Below are 19907 nucleotides of genomic sequence, written 5' to 3' on the forward strand. Positions count from 1 at the left end.
TTGATTATACACTACTTTTCCCGGTGGGATACGTTTACTAAACCACACAGGGTATATAACATCTAATTTCACATTTGGGCAGTAATTCAAAGCGGTAATCTCATCATATAGTCTATTATAAAGTGAGTAGTGAGCGATTTCGGACACAACCCCAGTTTCAGGAGGGTTCAGTGGGCTGAGTTGGCTGTGGAGTCATGCTAAATAAACCCCAGTGTAGCAACTCTGTGCTACAGCAGTAAATTTGAACGGGTTTGGTGAGGAGCTTTAATTTCAGATGCACTTGCACAAAGAGTCTTGTAACACAGAGCTTTTACACTTCATTGTCAATTTAAAATAAATCACATTTTCAGTCTCCCTGCTACTTCTCTACAGCCTCTGAAGAACAGCAGGTAGACAGAGAAACTGAATTTATAATCATAAATGTGTATTACTGCACAAATGAGGGCCATGTGTGCTGGAGCTGATGGAGACAGACAAAGAAAGCCTGCCAGCTCCACCTCTAACCCAAATTTGCACACAACCCCATGCACATATATAGCTTCATCATAGTTGTAATGCTCCAAACCTAACCCCCCTTCCCCTGATCCTCACAAACACACATATGTACACACATACACACACACAATTTTTGAGTTGGTGCCTTGGCACAGCATGGCACAGACTGGTGCAACATGAGACACAAACTTCAAATAGCAGAAAAGGACTCTTACTGGAGAGGAAGTGTTGCGATCCAGGGCCAAAGTCTCTGTGTGCATCCTGGAGCTGCTTCAGCCGCTCCTCTATGGAACCCTGAGGACACACACACAAAGTTAAATCAAAGCGAATCGTGCTGTTTGTCCCTCTCCTATCAAAAATCCCCACTAGGAAAAGCACACACAGACCCTGTGCTTCTTCTCCATTAGTTAGCTGTGAAATATAAAGTCTTTGTTCCTCTGCTGCCCAAGCCCTTGAAGGACTTTGAAAGCCTTTGAAGAGCAGCAGGTAGAATATGAAGACCGAGATTAGAAAATAATTTATTTCTGAAAACAAGGACAGCCATTCGCAGTTGCAGTTCCAATGTGGAAAAGAGCTGGAGGAAAAAAAAGATTTAATGAGAGAGAAGGATAAGGTTGCAAAGCCTCAAATGTGCTGCATCAATAACCATGGAGACTAAGTTGACAGAATTAAGTTTGCTATTGCCTTTGAAAAAAACATTTCATATCAGGTAGTTTTCCCACCAAATGGGATTTAAGCTCCCTAATCCTGGTTTATTTGAAAAGTATTGGACTTGGCATAAATCCCCACTCAGCTGGATGTTGAAATGTGTCCTCAAACAATTGGAAGTAAATCCACTCACTGTGAGGTGAAGACACAGATAAAGACAGAGAGAGAGAAGAGAAAGATTGAAGAACCATTAGACTTCCAAGAGAAGATCACGCATACCGTGTTAAGTTTCTCATTGCTCCCCAACCAGAAAATAAAAAAAATACAATCCGCAGCATGATTCTAAATTGGTTGAGACTAATATAGAGCATTGTCAATGTGTCGTGGAGATGTTACTGCCAACCGTGCTGTGTTGGACAATCTATTTGTTGTACAGGCAATTTGGGCTGCCATAAGGAAGACAAATGACTAAATTATCCATAATCGACATTTATTAGTAAATCAAATTTGAAAATAGATTTTTTTTCTAGCCTCACTGCAGCCAAAATGAACGGGGCACAGGATGTTACACAGATGTACTATTTATCATTTTAATTAAGACAAAACTGGGACAAAGAAAAAGGCGTCTCCATTGTGCTCACATTTAAAAGTACATTTGTGCATCCTATTCAATTTTGGGTACAGCAGGGCAGCTCAAAAACGGCTGACATGATATTCTGTAAAAACCATTTGCAACACCTGTCTTTTCATATGTCTCTAAGACTCAACTGATAACAGAAAATCTGAGAGCCATCCGAGATCTGAGAGATGAAAATCTGCTATGGATATGGATACTAAAAGGCTTTTAACATATTGATCATCAGGGGATGTATGAGGCTTTCATTTACTTCCTGAATCAAAGCCCAGAGGACACAGACTACCTAGTGTAGCACAAAGGTAGAAGTGTCCTGTAAAAGAACAAGAAAGCAAAGAAAGATGAGCCCAGTTCTGTTCTTTCTTTGTAGATTTCCCTCAATCCTTTCACTTCACAGAGGAAGCTGTCCTTAAAAATTCAGACTTGATACAATTTATATCTGGAAAGACCATTAAACTTCACTACGCATTGCAACCCCTTCTGTATTAAAAAAGAAGACTGACACTTCTTCCTATTTAGATGCAAGCGCATTCCATTCAGCACACTAGAAGAAACATTGATTATCACAGCTGCATATGCAGGATATGGAGTCCCTGGTTTTGAACTTGAACTTAATCAGTTTGGTCCGAGAGCTTCCTTGAAACAAACATAATAATCTCACAGAGGCAGCATGCCTATTAACAGGATCTTGTATCCCACACCACTAATCTGTCACCAAAGTATGTTTTATGCTAATTATCATAGTAAAGCGCAGTTAGCAAATGACACAATAAGTGGTGTCAGTCAACCTGAAACGATCTAACACATTAATCATCAGATTTGATAACTATATCATTGGTTTTCACTCCGTTTCAGGCTAACTATAATCTAATGTACAGTCATTTAAAAAAGAAAGTACACCTTCTTATCATTTTTATAAGGTTTTACATTGCACAACACAATGAAAATAGTGGTTATAACAACACTATTAAAAAAGAAAACGTGGTCTTAACAAAGTGTTAAAACTGGGTAAATATAGCTTCAGATAAACAACAACACATGACTTATTACACTGCATCATTATTCATTCAACAAAAACTAGCCACAATGAAGAAGCAGTGTGTGGATAAAACTAAGTACATCCTTATTGATTCCATAGGAAGTAAGAGGGTAAAAAGCAACCAGATAATTCATATCAAATGTAAATAATTAATTGGTTGTCATCAAGTGTGAGCACTTCTAGAAAAGCTTGTTTTGTTCCCTATGTTATGTGTATTATGTTGTGCAGCTTTTGCACCATTCATCTTTACATAATCAGCTCCAGGGGCTTCGGAGCAGTCCCCAGCACAGGACCAGCTTTCCGCAGTTACTTTGTCTCTGACTTTAATTCGGCAGCCCTGGAAAATGGCTGCAAAGCAGATTGCACTCTTTATCACAGACTTTTAGGGGACATATACGTCTTGGTGCAAACAATGAGGACCTTAGCTTCCCTGAGAAGTACAGTCTGTTCTGTCCCTTCTTGTAAGCAGTCTCAGCGTTGCATTTCCAGTTCAGTTTTTTGTCCATGTGAACAGCCGGGTATCTGTAGTCCTCCACCACCTCCACCTCTTCTCCCAGGATAGACATAGTATCAATATGTCCTAATGTGTAAAACCTTGGAATTGAAAGATAGTATACTTTCTTTTTAATGCCTGCATCTTTAACATGAGCTGCAGACTGCATTACATATTCAAAATGTACTTCTTTTATCATGTGTAATATCTGAAAAGATTACTTACATTTTTTTTTTCAAGTTTATTGTCTTAACCCAACATGTTTAAAATCATATACTGCATAGATTAAGAGCATATGATAACAAATGTACTGCCAAGGAACTGTCTTTGAAAAATCTACATGTTTAAACCCTGCAGCAAGTAAACTAAATGCTGCTTCGAATGCTCACAGTGCTAACTTGCTGATGTTTAATATGTACATTTGCCATTTTACCTGTTGACTTTATGACTAACACTAAAGAGAGAGCTACACAGCTACATCTGAAAAAAAAAATCTTTAGTTTTGCTGCTGTGTAGTCATAAACCAAATATAAGTACAGGAACCATAAAAATGATTTAAAAAAAATCATTTCTGTAGGAGACATGAATGTGTGTGATATCCTCATATAACATCCAGTAGTTCTGAAGATATTTCACTTAGAAGCACAAATGTCAACTTCATGGGATTTTGAAGGAAAGGTTAAAGGATCATAAGAGCCATTAACCAACAGTCTCGTGGGACAGTGAATGTCTGTGTAAAATGTCATAGCAATCCATCCTATAGTTATGGAGATATGTTAATCTGAACCAAAGGGCTGGGCTGGCTGACCACCTGACAGACCAACGCTACCATACAGCACCCCTCTAAACTACTTCATCCTCTACCCCAATGTTGAGAATGTATTCACAGAGCACTGTTGTGCAGCTCAGTCTGACTATGAAAACACAAAATAGGTTTCACTTTGAGGAGAAAGGCTTAATCATATGACTTTATTTACTTCAATCAGAGCAGGGAGCATGAAAGAACTTGCAAATCAACCATACAGCTACTGTGGCCTGATCTGCCCTGTTTTGTTTTGTTCTGTTCTCTCTATGAACTATGTCACACCCAAGCAATTTCAGAGCCACAGCGGCACTTTGAAAGCAGAGCAGAGGCAGTGCGCAGCAAGGGTGCAAGGTGGGGACTGGAAATTGATTTATGAGAATCATTCAAGAAACCTGAAATCATCATGTTCATAGAAGGGAGACAAAGAGAAGAGGATGCAGTGGCTATTAAAGCAACATGTCAAGCTGTGGAAAAGGTGTCATGAGGGTTATCTAATGGGAGCAGGATGTTCTAACATGAGGTGAAAGCTGAGTGGGTTTTGTTGTGTTTCTGGGAGCACAAGCAGTTGGCCAATGATGGATGCAACTGATGCTTGAAAAACACGGCAGTTACACTAATGCACTGAAGATAGTGCAGCCATACATTTAGCTAAGCGTTGAGGGGAGGGCAAGTTCAGTTCAATCTTTAAAAGGCTTTAGGAGTGAGTGCTTTAAATTCATTGAAGTGCTGCCCTCCTCATGTAAGTGCATGGGTTCAAATTTGCCAGTCAAACATTTGTGCCACATATCTTGAAATGTACCTCACTTTAAAAGTGTCCCGTTAGATTCAAGAGACCCAGATTCCGCTGATGGTGAATGGTTGGATTCATGAACATTTGAGATTACTTTTGCTTTGTGACACAGTGCATTATCCTGCTGGCAGTAGTCTTTGGAAGATGGGTAATTAGCCTTTATACAGAGATATACATGATAAGCAACAATACTCAGATAATCTATGCAATCAAACAAGGATGATTGCAATAAGAATGTTTCAAAGTGTGCCAAAATGAAAGGGTATTCCTAAAAATGTGCTAAAAAGTGGTTATTTTTTTAACTTCCACTTTATGATGTAGAAAAATACAGTGTATTAAAACCCTATCTTACTATTTCAATTAATCCCAGAATTTCAGAGGGTTTTTATGAGAACTACTTAAACTTAAAATTTCTGCATGTATTTCCCAAAGCAAAACTTTGCCTGCTTTTAACAGTTTCTTAATGTCAGCTCTGCATGGCACTGTGGATAATGTCGAATGCACATAAATTAAAGATACATACAAAATGTTAGTGCTGTAAATGAGTCCAAACAAAGGCTTTATGTGCAAACTAAGGGAGTTGAGCTTCAGCTGCTGCTTAAGGCAGAAGGTACTTTTTCATATTAGGTCATACTGTATTAAGACAAGAAAAAGGCTTCTTTTGAGTTTTTTTATTATCTGTTGTGAATGTCACTGTCATAATTTCAGCATCAGCACGTGGCAAATATATGTGCTATAAACAAAATATAGAGGATATGGAGCATAAAATATAATATCAGGAAACTTTTGTATCAATAAGAGGAAGAGAAGAATGGTGACATCTAGTAGGTCAAATGAAGAAATGAATCAACAATTTCATTTGTATTTCCTATGCGTTTTCTATGCGTTAGCTTAGCTTTATTTTCTTTTTTCTAAATCAAATACCCATTTAACAGCAAACACAAGTCATTTTGGCATTATTGAGCAAAAATAATTGATAGGAAACTATAATTTATGTAAGACTTTGGCCAATCACAAGTTTCCTCAGACAAGATCAGCTGAGTTGAATAAAGAATAAAATCCATACAAAGGGTAGGATGAAGTGAGAGAGTTAAATTGCTGGATTTAACCAGATGATTTGGGCTTGAGTCTTGTTTGTTCCCTTTTCAACATTTCTACTGACCCTAGTTTTAACAAAGTACTGATGTGATAATGAACAAGCACAATGAAAATATTTTTTAGAGAGATTATCCAGTAGACACCAGAGATTTTGTCCTCTAACAAGTGTGAAGGAAGCGTTCATTAATATCTGTCATTGCTTCTTGTCATGTCCTCAGTCACAATTCTTTTCGGGAGACAACTCTCAAATACTAAAAGATTCATTACGATGCTTGTGGAAACAAGGCCTTGGGCTGACTGTCAACACCAACAGTTAAAATCCAAACTAATGAGTGCTGTTTAAAGGCCTTTCTCACATCCTTAAACTGAGTTCCTTCAAAAAACAAAAGGAAACAGTGAGCTCATTAGATGAATGAAGTCCTGGTGAAAAACTACAGCTGATGAAAAAAGGCTTATAGGGGCATAAAAGGCTGCAGGAATTTCATAAAGTTTTAATTCATTCATTCATTGGGATGAACTACACTCCTCATGCTACATGAGAGTAACTGATTATCATGCTGAAAAAAAAAATCCCTGGAGACCATTGGCTGCTTTAAGCTGTGAGAAAACAACAGAAACTGCCCAGCATGAATTGAACTCATTAAAAGAATAGTTCAATATTTTTTGGAGTTTGCCTATTATTCTTTTCTTTCAGAGAGTTAGATACGGAGATTGTTACCACTCTCATGTCTTATACAAGGCTGGAGCCAGGAGGCAATTAACTTAACTTACATAAAGACAAGAAGCTAGAGCAAGTAGTTTGTCTGGCTCCCTTCAAAGTGTTAGCGGTATCTCATTTATAGTGGCCAACGACAGTGATATACATTTCTCAAGGAATTCAGTTCAGGTTAATGAAAAGTGGACAGATTATGCCGACAGGTTGTGTGGGGGTACATTGGACAGTTGTAGTCCCAAGAGACCAAAGTTTAGGCACCTCTAAGCTCAAAAGATGAAACCTGGATTTTCTTCTTTAGATGCTTCAATTATTGCTGGAAAAAGTGCTGCAGACAACCTCAATAGGAGAAAGAAAGCTCAAAGTGAACTCTACCTGAAGCACTTTCCATCTGTTGTTGAGATGCTCCAGGGCACGAGCGTTCTCCATGGACAAGTGGACATCGGAGATAGCCAGCTGGTGAGCGAGATCATTGATGTGTTTCATGCCCTCCTTCACCTGGGTCAGCTCCTCCTTGAATAACTGCAGGGGCCGGAGTGAGAGTGGACGGCAGAGAGCAGTGGATTGGATAGAGGTGGGAAAACAAAATAAATTTGAAGGAAAATTATCAATTTTTAAATATGTCAAACACAGATGAAATGAGTGAGCAAAAAAAAAAAAACATCCAGCCTCGACAAACTTTTTGGCAGTGACTGTGTACTGACATCTTTTACTCAAAGGGAAAGAGTGTGTCATGTTTTTGACTATCACCAACATTTGCTCGTATGAGTATTAATAATGAGAGGAACCTGGGAATTTCTAAAATAAAGAGAATATAGCAAATAATGGAGTGCGAGAGTGTAGGCAGTGTGTGTGAAGAAGTCTGTCCAGTTTTTCAAAGAAAGACGATGCTTAATGATGCTATCATAAAAATGAAAGACAAGGGGTCTGATTTCCTAAAGCATATAACAACATCAAAAAAGCTTACATTTACAACAGACTTCAGTTATTACTTACTGCTGTAATTGCTCCAAACAGATCATAGGTCATGTGAGGGAAATTTTACCAGAGCACTTGTATTATTGAACACAAAAACACTATTAAATGCAACTTTAACATCACTTTTACAATTATAGATTAAATGATCGACAGCTACTATGATTAAATTTAACACTTTTTCTCTTTCCTTTCCTGCCTTTTAATGGAACTGATAATACACCACTGTTCCCGAGAGGAGGTAACTTAGATGTTATGCCCTCCTGGAAGGAACAGTATGGATCCACCTTCTGAAAACCTTCACCTCAAGGCATGAGTATAGATTTTGGTTTAAAATGTTGTTATATACCTCTGTACATTGGATATTTCAGACAAATTATTCATGATGTTTTTTTCAAGTTGATGTTTTACCTTTTCAGATTTTCTCTCCAAGAACCCATACTATTGCTATTCAGGTTCTCAAAAATATGTGGAAAATGCTCACCGTTTCAATGGCTTATCAGCCAGATGCCCTGCTATGCTCAACATCGAATGTGGAAAATACAGCCACTGCAACTTTATGACTAATGCAAACACAAAAGGGTAGACTTGATGTTAAACACCAAAACAATCTTACACAGACAAATAGGCTCTGTGCATCTGCATCCGCTTGAAATTAACCTGCAAGTGATTGCTGGCATCACTTTTACGATGTGGTACAATTATTTTGTCATTGATAAAGTGTCGAAATTCATTATTTGCATACACCAATCAGCCATAACATTAAAACCTCTGACAGGTAAAGTCATTAACACTGATAATCTTCCCAAACTCCTCCAGTACTAATATGATGGCATCTGTGGGAATCAAAACCAATCAGTAAAGCCCCAGCCCAAAGGACCTATTCCTCATGTCCAAAGCACTCCAAGACACCCTCAGGTTATCTTTGTTCATGCCCTCATGGTCAGAGCTGTTTTGGTGGCAAAGGGAGGACCTACTCAATATTTGACAGGTGGTCATGGAGTTATGTCAGATTGGTGTAGATTGTATGTATCATACAAAAAAAGTGGATGTAGCCACTGTGGTGCCATGATGGTCTTCTTGGAACTCGAAGTGACCATATTTGGACAAAAAAATAGATTTGACTGGACAAAAATATGCCTCTTTGAGGCCTAATATCTCTTTAGTTGCAGACCTATTAAATAATTATTTTTAAAAGGTTTCACCAGCAAACTGATTGACACCATAACGACCTGAGCGGAAAATGTGCTGACTTGTATTTCTAAAGAGAAGTTGACATTATGGTGATTGTGGTTATTTTGGAGCCTCAAATGTTTTTCAGCCAGTACCTACTAGTCATCAGTGGTTCTACATATATATATATATATATATATATATACTTTTGCATTGGCTTTGGTTTTGAGAGTGGTGGGTCTACAGTAACCTGACTCACGTCATCTGGCTGCGTTCACCAACTACACGCGTGGGCGTTCCCTTGCCTCACACAACCATCTGAGGAGCCTGGGAGTCATATGTGTTTCGTCCGATTAGAAAATAATCAGAGCCAATCATTAATCGCTGGGTGGGACTTTGGATGAATGGGCGGCGTTATGGCTGCCCATTCATGCTCCAGCGGGCGGGAGTCAGGTAAGCTCTGAGCTACGTCACGGGTTGAGTCATTGGGAGTGGCTGAAGTGGTGTGTCAGTCAAGATGACGGAAAGATTCTTCATCCAATCACATGCACGAGTTTTAGAAAAAATAGTCCCATTTGAAATCATGTCGGTTGTGGGCTCGTTCCAGATGGTATGCGAATACCAGAGGGCGGGAGTTAGGTAAGGTCTACAGTTGATTCAGGCTGTTTTCTGCTGACAAATGTGTCCAATTCATTCAACAGTTATGCTTCCCACTAATGGTCATTTGCAGTCAGCCAGCTTGTGCCAAGGCCTCTTGATAGTTTCTTAATCTTGTCAGTGGTGAAGAATCTTTATCTATGTTACAAGGACGTGGTCTATATAATGTACAAGCATCTCTACTGCTGATCAGGAGACACACCTGAAGGTTTTTATGACCGTATTTAAGTATTGATGCTTTTAACTGTAGAGTCGAATGTTAAATAATATAGGTGAAAGATATAATATTATCTTCAAGCCTGGTAAGCTGTGAGTGCAGCAACCTCAGCCTGGGGACAGCCTGAAGAGTTGCATGTCTTTTAGAGATTATCAAACAGAACGACGTGCGGTGAACTCACGTGGAAGCATTCAACTCCAGGACATTAAAACGAGGTTCAAATATTGAACTTATGTAACTGAAATATATATATACACCATGATATTTTATCTCGTACAGCCTTAGCTAACTCTGTTTCATATGTTTAAAATGTGAAATTTAATAAAAAACTTCTTTTAATGGAAAAGAGTAAAATCTTGAAAACTGAATGCATGCTACTGCTTTTGTGTATTTGTGAGTATAAGTAAATGACAGCAAGAGAGTGCAGATGAGGCTTACTGACAAGCCTTCCCTGAAGACTGAGTCAAACATGTGCTGGATGTGACAGGAGTCCAAACAGTGACATGACTATTGTGAAAGGGCCTTACTTATAATGAATAGTGCCACACAATTACAGGCAGCGGAGGCACTCAGCACTCCATAATGAGTAAACCAATGACCTGCCATTTGTTTAACAAAATCTATTCAACTGAGGATTGCAACCTCTTCCATCTCACCACATAATTTTGAAGTGCCACGTCCTCGTCATCATCTGTCAGATCACAGTTGCTCTGACAGAAATGTGCACAGACAAGCAAAACAAACATTTTATTGCAGCACAGCCTGATTCAAGTCTCACTTATTCATGAGTAACATATCATTTTCTTGTTTTTGTGACAAAAACAAGTTGAATGCCACCATATTTGATGTTTGTTTACAACGAGTCAAAGAGTCACAATGTGTGCTTATTCAGGGATAGCTCGAGGCGATTAAATTACTCCGGTAGAACCAATTTAAATCAGGTTTAATGATAATGTGTCTGCGGTGTGTGTGTATAGCAGAGATGATAAGAAAAACAGGGAGTAGAGTGTGTACTGCAGTGTGGTTAGCTCTGTGTGTCTACCTTGGTAGCGTCTATGTGGTCCTGCAGAGAGTCAATAAAGAGGTCACCAACAGGCTCCCAGGCATCTCTAACCCCCTCTGCCTGCTCCAGGGCCCCTGCCAACTCCTCCATGGCTGCCTGGATCTGCAGAAGACGCTCCAGTGTTCTCTCCATGTGTCTGGAGGTTTTGTTGAAATACAAACCATTATGGTTTGTTACCCAACCTATTAAAGTTTGGAACCAATACCAGCATGCAGTAAAACCACCATTAATCTATTACAAACTGTCATCCCAGTATGACTGTGTGCATAATTATGTTTTGCAAAAAAATCTCTTAAAATCTACAGAGCCTCTAAAACCCGGTCAGGAGATTTTTTTTCTTGAACGTAAACATAAAAAATGTCACTCAACAGAACTTTAGTGGTCACGATGATATTCCCTGAAAACAAGTTTTAATACCCTGAATCTGATTTTCCTGATCCAAGATTTTTGATAAATGTGTTTTTCTAATTCCAATTCCTGTAACAGATTATAGTTGCCACATTGTATAATTAGGTTATGGTAATGGTATTTTGTGTGACATATTGCTGCACACACATACAGTCAAGAGAATTGAATAACATTCAACTTTAGAGCACTAAAATTCACGAGCATTTTTTCATCTAAATATGCATGTTTTTTCCATCATTTAGAGTATCTTTGAGCAGGATTTTCCCATTTTTTCATTGTGCTCAAATTATAATTTTAAGTCGTTTTTAAACACTGAAGATTTTAAGGTGAAAGTACAAATAGTTTGGTCTGGACTTTTGCAGCAATTACTCCTCACACAAACAAATATCAGCGGGAGACTTTCTGCAGAAGTTGCGCTATCCTGGCTGGAAGCAAAAGAGGGGTTGAGAGAGAACAATTTTCTAAAGAGGGCAGGAGGCTGCACGTAAGGCAAAAATGAGGCTTTGGAAATTGCTGTGTTTTTTAATACAACACTCTACGGTGGCCGACACGTACGCATTGCAAACGGCAAAACAAATCCAACAGTAAAACGCTGCAAGAGAAAAATGCGGCAATCACAAAAATGACCTAAGCACATGCGACGCAAACGCCAAAACACATGCTAGAGAGAAACGCGCTGCAAACTTCAAAACACATGCAAGAGAGAAACGCTGCAAACTTCAAAACACATGCAAGAGAGAAACGCTGCAAACTTCAAAACACATGCAAGAGAGAAAAATACAATGGAAGTTGGCCAGGCCACTAGGGGGGTCTCGATCTGTGTGGGATAGGCCCTATCCAATAGGGGATAGACTATGGGAGATCGACCAAAGTAACAAAGGAGAAGAAAGTCAAAAGGTACATTTTATGTCTTTATGCCAAGTGTTTAAAATAGACATAAAGGACAACGTACCTTTATACTTTCTTCTCCTTCGTTACTCCTCCGATCTCCCATAGCCGATCCCCTTTCGAGACCCCCTAGTGGCCTGGCCAACTTCCGTTGTGTTTTGAGGGAACTTGGAGCGTTTCTCTCTTGCAGTCGTTTTGCCGTTTGCGTCGCGTGTGCTCTGGTCGTTTTTGTGATTGCCGCATTTTTCTCTTGCAGCGTTTTACTGTTGGATTTCTTTTGCTGTTTGCACGTGTCGGCCACCGTACAACACACTGGGAATAGCAGAAGAGGATCCTTATTGTGTTTAAATAAGTACTGCACGTATCTGTATGTATCCAAGAAGAGCAGGAAGCGAGTAGGAAATTTTACATTTGGGCTTTGTGAAGAATCTCCATAAGAAGCATGGAGCCCCTGATGCAGATATTTGAGTTCCGTGGATCACCTCAAGAACATTTCAGACCACTTCAGTGGCGTGTAAAAAAAACGGTTTCAGACTGAAAACAAAATATGTTCCTACGTTGAAACAAATCTCGACTAAGATATTTATCAGGTATTGATCTTGATTATAAATCTTGCATCACCATTACTCTCACGAACCTTCAGAATTCTGACTTTGCTTTTACAGCTGTCCTGCTGGGCCTGAATATTAGACAGGCAGTCAGGGGCAGAAGAAGTAGCCAAATCCCATACTTAAGTTCAAATACCAGTACATACCAAATACCTCTATATCATTCTTAACATATGAGTATTATTGGCTAAACTGACTTATTTTACAGAAAAATGGGCCATGCGAATGAAACTGTATTCTGTTACACTCGAGTTTTTAATACTGGGCATTTAACATGTAAGCAGCCTTTTTCTGTAGTCTCTGGTTAAGATGAAGCCCCTCCAAAAAGGCACAAGATAAATGTATGGGTTTGTGAGATAATTATTGGAAATAGAAAGATATAAAAGCAAAAAAGAGAGTTCTATGAGAGACAAATGTGTAGTCTTCTCATCTTTCTTTAATCTCTTAGGCCCTAATAAATCATAAATCTGAAAAAGAAAAGAAAATGTAAATTTTTCTGGTGCAATGTACTGTAGTGGATTGTAAATTAATAAGTTCAATTGTTTGAATCTGAAACACAATGCTTGAAAAAAGAATCCAACCTATGCCGGTCCACACAGCGTGCTGTCAGTTTTTCCCACAGGTCGCTGGCCACATTTGCCTGCTTCCATACAGAGCGGCTCACATTCAAGATCCGCCGACGAGGAGACCCCTCTGCAGAAAGTGGAAGAGGTTAGATAGGGGGTAAAAAGCATAAAGGTGCAAATGACACAACTGTAAAATTATGCAGATAGAAAAATAACAAGGTAGATAAAACCGCCAAGTTAAGAGGTCAGACAAGAGAGCAGCAAGAATTCGAAAAGAATGGTTCACCAACTAAGTGAAAAAGAAAGGCAAAGGGAAAGACAAGACAGAAATCCAAAGTGTTACATTATTCCCACATTGAGCACCCAGAGGTGAAAGCCAAACACTAAGAGGAAAACGTGACGGTGGAGAAACGGAGAAGAAAGCTGCATTATTGATCTGAGCAGATGGTACTTTGGAGCTGGGGAACTACATCTAATTGGTCCTGACCTGGATCCTTTCCCTAAACTCAGCGTGACTCCAGAGGACAGTTCACTGCTAATAACTACTAATGGAAGACCTCACCTGCATGGGCCCTAACAAATGAACTCAGGGGTTCAGCCAGAGGGGGAATGTGAGTGTGACATTTTGGCTGGCGCAGCAGCTGGCACAAAGCATGGGGGGAACAGACCTTTTCCGTCGGTCAGGGTCTCCTCAGGTTCCTGGAAGGGGTGCTGTGCCAGAAAGGCCTGGGCAGATTCCAAAATGGAGTAGATGAAGGGCCCTCGAGACTTGACATCCTCCACAAATGCCTGAAGGGAAACAGAGAAGACGGAATAAAAGATAAAATCTTTCTCCAAACTTGAACCTGTGCCAACTTTGAATGAGATGACCTCATCTCATATATTTATAAAAGTGATGCTGTAATCTAATGCAAAAATGTGATAAAAAAGGATCAAATGACAAAATCAAATATTAAATAATGTTTGTTTATGCCATTCTATGCATGTGGTTATTCTATGCACTCAATGTCCCCATTACTTAAAAGAGCTTTTATTCTTTTCTCTGTGCAACACACAGCACACCGAACAGACTTGTCCAGCTTGTACAACTTACGTTATATAGCTGTAGGAATAAACTGGACTGGACTTGTTCCACATTTCCCAGGGATTCACAAAGTGTCCAGACCATGGACAAGAACAAACAGTAAAGCAGACTTCAGTTATCATCGACCTGCAGTCGCATTTTAATTAATCTAGTTAAAGCGATTTATGACCAGTAATCAACATTATGAACACCGGCGAGAAAACACTGTTTGGAGACTTGATGCGTCCAATTATACAAGACATTATTATGGCGACATATTACATGAGCAGCACAAGGAGAAAAAATAGATTAACCAACATAATCTCCTGCTCATTGTTGAGGAATTTTAGGAATAAATGACACTCTTCAGAGGAGATGGATACGATGAGACAGGAAACTTCAACCTTTATTTGTCTGTTTATTCAGACAAACACCTTAAGAGGAAGCATTTTTGACGCCATCAAGCCCTGACGACGGATAAAAAGTAAAGGAAAGATAGAGAAACAGTTATTTTAACTGCCCTGACACACTGTCCCAGTTCATGATCTGGTTACCATGGTTTCAGAAACCACAGATAGAAAAGATGATACCAGTTGGAAGATACTCACTGGAGCCAGAAAGCAAGTTGAGATAAGCAGTAAAGAGGTCAACCTGCCCCCCCCCCCCCCACACACACACACACACATTCCCAGCTTCACACAAATTCATGGAATAACTCCAAATATAAAAAGGTTTGCATTAGAAAATTAAACAGAAAATGAAGTTGAAATAAAATTGTATAATGTTTTGGTGCAATCCCCATGAAAAAGAAGGATTAGTTTAAAGTTTTAATATACACAGTACATTATTAAAACAGATACTTTTATGTTCTGACAATACGTTTTCATGACGTAAAATACATCTCCTTATTCAAAAAAGGCAGGTATGCCAAGAAATTAGATGGCTAAACAGGGAACCGCCTACACAACTTATCCTCCAGTCAGCCACTCAATCAGATGTCAAGCACTGGCAGAACAGAGGTGAAATAGACACAGAGTAAGACTTAAAGGGATATGCCACCCCCAGGCCAAATTAAGTGTATCCCCGCATTCCCGAGACATAAATTAGTGTGTGGGAGCGTTTTCCTGGCGACCCAGGCATTGTCCGAATCTCACAGCACTGACCACTGCTTGGTTGCGTGTAATACATACATGCTAGCTTCGCCAGCGTCGCCAATCGAAATATTTCGCCCAACGTGAATTAATTTACTTGATTTACCTTCTAATTACTGTGTGAGTGGTGTACTTTCACATCGAGTGCAAATGACTGTGTAAATCTACACAGAAGGCTTGGTTTACTCATGTCGGTTTGGGAACTAGTTTCCGGTGCGGAAAACACAGCCGAAGCACACTCCCCGCTACGTCATTGGGAATCCCCACCCCCGACTTCCTCAAACAAACCAGCGTGAAGCAGCCGGGGGGGGGGGGGGGGGGAGATTCCCAATGACGTAGCGGGGAGTGTGCTTCGGCTGTGCGCAACCAAGCAGTGGTCAGTTCTGTGAGATTTGGACAATGCCTGGGTCGCCAGGAAAACGCTCCCACACACTTATTTATGTCTCGGGAATGCGGGGATACAGTTAATTTGGCCTGGGGGTGGCGTATCCCTTTAAATGCAGATAAACTTTTTTTCAGCATAATGGCAGCAGAATTGTAGTCTCAATACCGTTTATGCCAAACACATTTGCTTTGCCAAGGGAAGCTTTATGAATGTAAAGCTCCCCTTGATGCCCATCAACTGCTTATTTATTTATTTTTGATAGAATACTTAACATGTAATAGTGCTGAACCGGACCGGGGGACAGGGAAAGAGGGAGAGCAAAGAAAAAGAAATGGAACAGAAACAGGAATGCAGATTAATCTATTGAACGTTAATTGATTGATTATCCCTGGCCATAATTAACTCATAAAAACCTATTCTAAAAGCTAAGGATTCTTCAAAAATGTATTATATTGCCAAAAGTATTCACTCACCCAAGGACTCAGGTCAGCTAGTCCAGTCCAGAGTCCAGACTAAACATGGAGAAGCAGCATTTATCTGGTATGCTGCAAACAAGTGGAACAAACTGCCAGTGGAGATTAAACTTTCACCAAGTGTAGACATTTTTAAATCCAGGTTAAAAACATTTCTTTTCTCATGTGACGATGCATGAAATCTGCACGGTATCTTTTAACTTATCTTGACTGTTGCTTGTTTTTTCATCATTTTAATCTTTATATTTATTTTATGAATTTTTAATGCTTCTTCCACTCCCCGCTGCAATGCTTTTATCTTATGTAAAGCACTTTGAATTGTTTTGTACATGAGATGTGCTATACAAATAAACTTGACTTGACTTGACCCATCCAAATAATTAAATTAAGGTGTTCCAATCACTTCCACGGCCACATGTGTATTAATTCAAGCACCTAGGCATGCAGACTGCTTCTATAAACATTTGTAAAAGAACGAGTCGCTCTTAGGAGCTCAGGGAATTCCAGCATGGTACCGTGATAGGATGCCACCTGTGCAAGAGGTCCAGTCGTGAAATTTCCTGAACAACTCAGCCACGAAGTGGTAGGCCACGTAAAATGACAGCAGCTGCTGTGGCGCATAGTGCACAAAGGTTGCCAACCTTCTGCAGAGTCAATCGCTACAGACTTTCAAACTTCATGTGGCCTTCAGGTTAGCTTAAGAACAGTGCGTAGAGAGCTTCATGGAATGGATCTGGCAATTTGATAGACAAGTCTGGGTTTGGCGGTTGCCAGGAGAACGGTACTTGTCTGACTGCATTGTGCCAAGTGTAAAGTTTGGTAGAGGGGGGATTATGGTGTGGGGTAGTTTTTTTCAGGAGCTCAAACCAAGGTCCATAAAGACATGGATGAGCGAGTTTGGTGTGGAAGAACTTGACTGGTCTGCACAGAATCCTGACCTCAACCCGATAGAACACCTTTGGGATGAATTAGAGCACAGACTGCGAGCCAGGCCTTCTGGCCTACATCAGTGTCTGACCTCACAAATGCGCTTCTGGAAGAATGGTTAAAAACTCCCCATAAACACACTCCTAAACCTTGTGGAAAGCTTGCCCAGAAGAGTTGAAGCTGTTATAGCTGCAAAGGGTGGGCCAATGTCATATTAAACCCTGTGGATTAAGAATGAGATGTCACTTAAGTTCATATGTGTGTAAAGGCAGATGAGTGAATACTTTTGGCAATATAGTGTAACTTGGGGATTTCTAGGGAATTGGAAAAAAATTTCATTACCCACAAAGCCATAATTTCACTTAAGGTTTGAAAGAGAAATACAGGTACCTGTTGTATTCACTCTAAAATTTAAGAAAGCATAAATAGGCAGAGTTTGCTTTGTTTCCTTAAATATGTGGGATAGACATGACATCAGATTCCAACTTGCACATACATTTGTTGATTTTCAGATCACGGGTTATCAACAGTTTTAGTAGCTTTTCTCACTAAATCAGATAGATGATGGCATCTTCAACCCAAATGAATATTACTGTAATACATAATAATATTATAGTATATAATGCAGTATTATTTGTAGATATAAATTCCAACGGCTCAGCATCCAAACCAGAGTAGAACAATGTTTCTCGAATCAATGTTTTCACAGAAAAAACATCAGCAGAAAATTTCTAGAAGATACATTGAAAAGCACAATGTGCAACTGGCTGCCCATTGTGAGGCACCATCCTCGCACAGTTGCATCACATGGCAACAACGCAGTCAGAATGGCTTTATTTTTTGAAAACATACACCATATCTTACATCTATAAAAGAATTTCTGTGAAAAAAAATCTCAAAGTTTATCTTTATAAAAACCATTCAGAGATCAATTAAGACAGTTTCATTTTTATTTTTTAGCCCTACTTAAAGAGTATACCATGTCACATTGGTTAAGACGCAAATACATTAAAAAAAAAACACCAACTGACATGCAAAAAAAGCCTGCATAAATGTATGTTTTAAATTAGTCACTGGATATATACACACAGACACAGACACACACATGAAAGCAGTGATCTACAGGCAGGACCACATGAAGTTACAAGGCTGTCTCCTATTGTGCCCAGAGCCCAGGGCACAATAGGAGACCCAATCTACTGGGAGAGCTGGTCATCTGGCCTCCATGCACAGATGTGCCAATTAGCTTACCCACATGCCTTAAGTTTGTGCTACCACTGAGCATATACCCAGAAACTTCCGGGGGCCTTGAGGAAAGCCAGTGTGTCAACCTTCTACTTTCCTCTGCAGTAATCTTTGTATTGTATAAAACACACTGGAGGGACGAGACTTACTGCCAGTGATATTCCCTCTCTTCAAAGTAATTTAGTTAGGTGAAGGCAGCATTCTCAATGCTCTTACAGTATAAAGAGGTTACAATTTCAGCTAAAAATCTATATTACAAGTTTGAATTAGCAGCATTGTGAACCACGGCAGTGACTGTCCTTTGGAGCCTGTTAAAAACTCCAGGACCAGAGCCCAGCAGGCCTGATAACATCCGGCAAGTAGAGTTAAACAGAAAGACCGAAACAAAACATCAACAAACACAAGCTGGCACTGAGCTAACAAGCAAAAGTGTGCAACAATGGAAAGCTGGACCATGAGATAAGATTCCCTGCCGTCTGTCTTTCTCCTCTTCCTCACTGACACACTGTCTCTAATCATAAATTTCCACCTCAATTTCACATCCTCGCCTCCTTCCCCTTCTGTACCCTCGTTTTACTTTTCATCCTCTCCAGCTCGCTATTCTTTCTGTTTAGCAGCTTTGCTGCCCAAAGAGGAGCTGAGACATGGATTCCCTGAGCCAGCTGTCATGTTAAAACTTTAATTCCAGCTAAATTTCACACTCAGAGGCTTCATCTTTGGTTGGAGGAACATTAAGAGCGGAGCCTTCAGATCAGATTAAGATTCATTATGCATTGAGTGGAGAAAAGTCAGGGGGAGGAAATGGCTTCATTGACTTTTAACCATGTTGATTGCTTTCCTTTTACTGCCACTGGATGCTTCCACTAAATGTGCTTTTGACAACACAGATGAGGAAAAATTTTCCTTTTTAATTTCCCTTTCACATGAAGCACAGAATATTCTGCAGCTGCACCAAATACACACGTTTTTTTCTCTACAGGACTGCTCAGTCCCAAGCCCACACATCTATACCACTGTCGTGCTAAAAGACATATCCTTGTCCTCTATTAACACTCCAAATACGCTCCCAAACTAAGACTTGCACATGTGTGCGTGTGTGTGGGTGTGTGTGGGCGTGCATCTCCAATGAAGTGCAGCGCAAACTACACGCACATAACGACAACAGAATAAATCCACTTAATATCAATAATTCACATGTCTTAAAATGCTATAATTCTCTATAGAAAACTGGAAGGCAATTTCCCTCTCTTCTTTGTTGGAAAAGTTTTAGTGCAACCAGACGCTTGGGAAGCAGAGGCATCACAGATTATAAAGACGTGTGCTGAAAATGGAACAAATGAGAGAGGAAAGGAGGGAAGCGGATAGAAGAGGAGAGGAAATGTGCAAATACAAGG

The 19907-nt window shown here is 39.8% G+C and overlaps 1 protein-coding gene across 1 annotated transcript in view; it reads right to left on the reverse strand.

The window, feature by feature from the left end:
• Window positions 1–19907, reverse strand: part of drp2 (dystrophin related protein 2) — a 111204-nt gene that overhangs the window by 41520 nt on the left and 49777 nt on the right. The window contains exons 4-8 of the mRNA XM_075481699.1: window positions 13938–14058; window positions 13285–13396; window positions 10779–10935; window positions 7090–7236; window positions 711–789 (exon numbers count right to left, since the gene is read on the reverse strand). Coding sequence (XP_075337814.1) covers window positions 711–789; window positions 7090–7236; window positions 10779–10935; window positions 13285–13396; window positions 13938–14058 — 616 coding nt within the window. The remainder of the gene's footprint in view (window positions 1–710; window positions 790–7089; window positions 7237–10778; window positions 10936–13284; window positions 13397–13937; window positions 14059–19907) is intronic.

Source organism: Odontesthes bonariensis, chromosome 13 (genome assembly GCF_027942865.1).
Source record: "Odontesthes bonariensis isolate fOdoBon6 chromosome 13, fOdoBon6.hap1, whole genome shotgun sequence".
Classification (NCBI taxonomy): Eukaryota; Metazoa; Chordata; class Actinopteri; order Atheriniformes; family Atherinopsidae; genus Odontesthes; species Odontesthes bonariensis.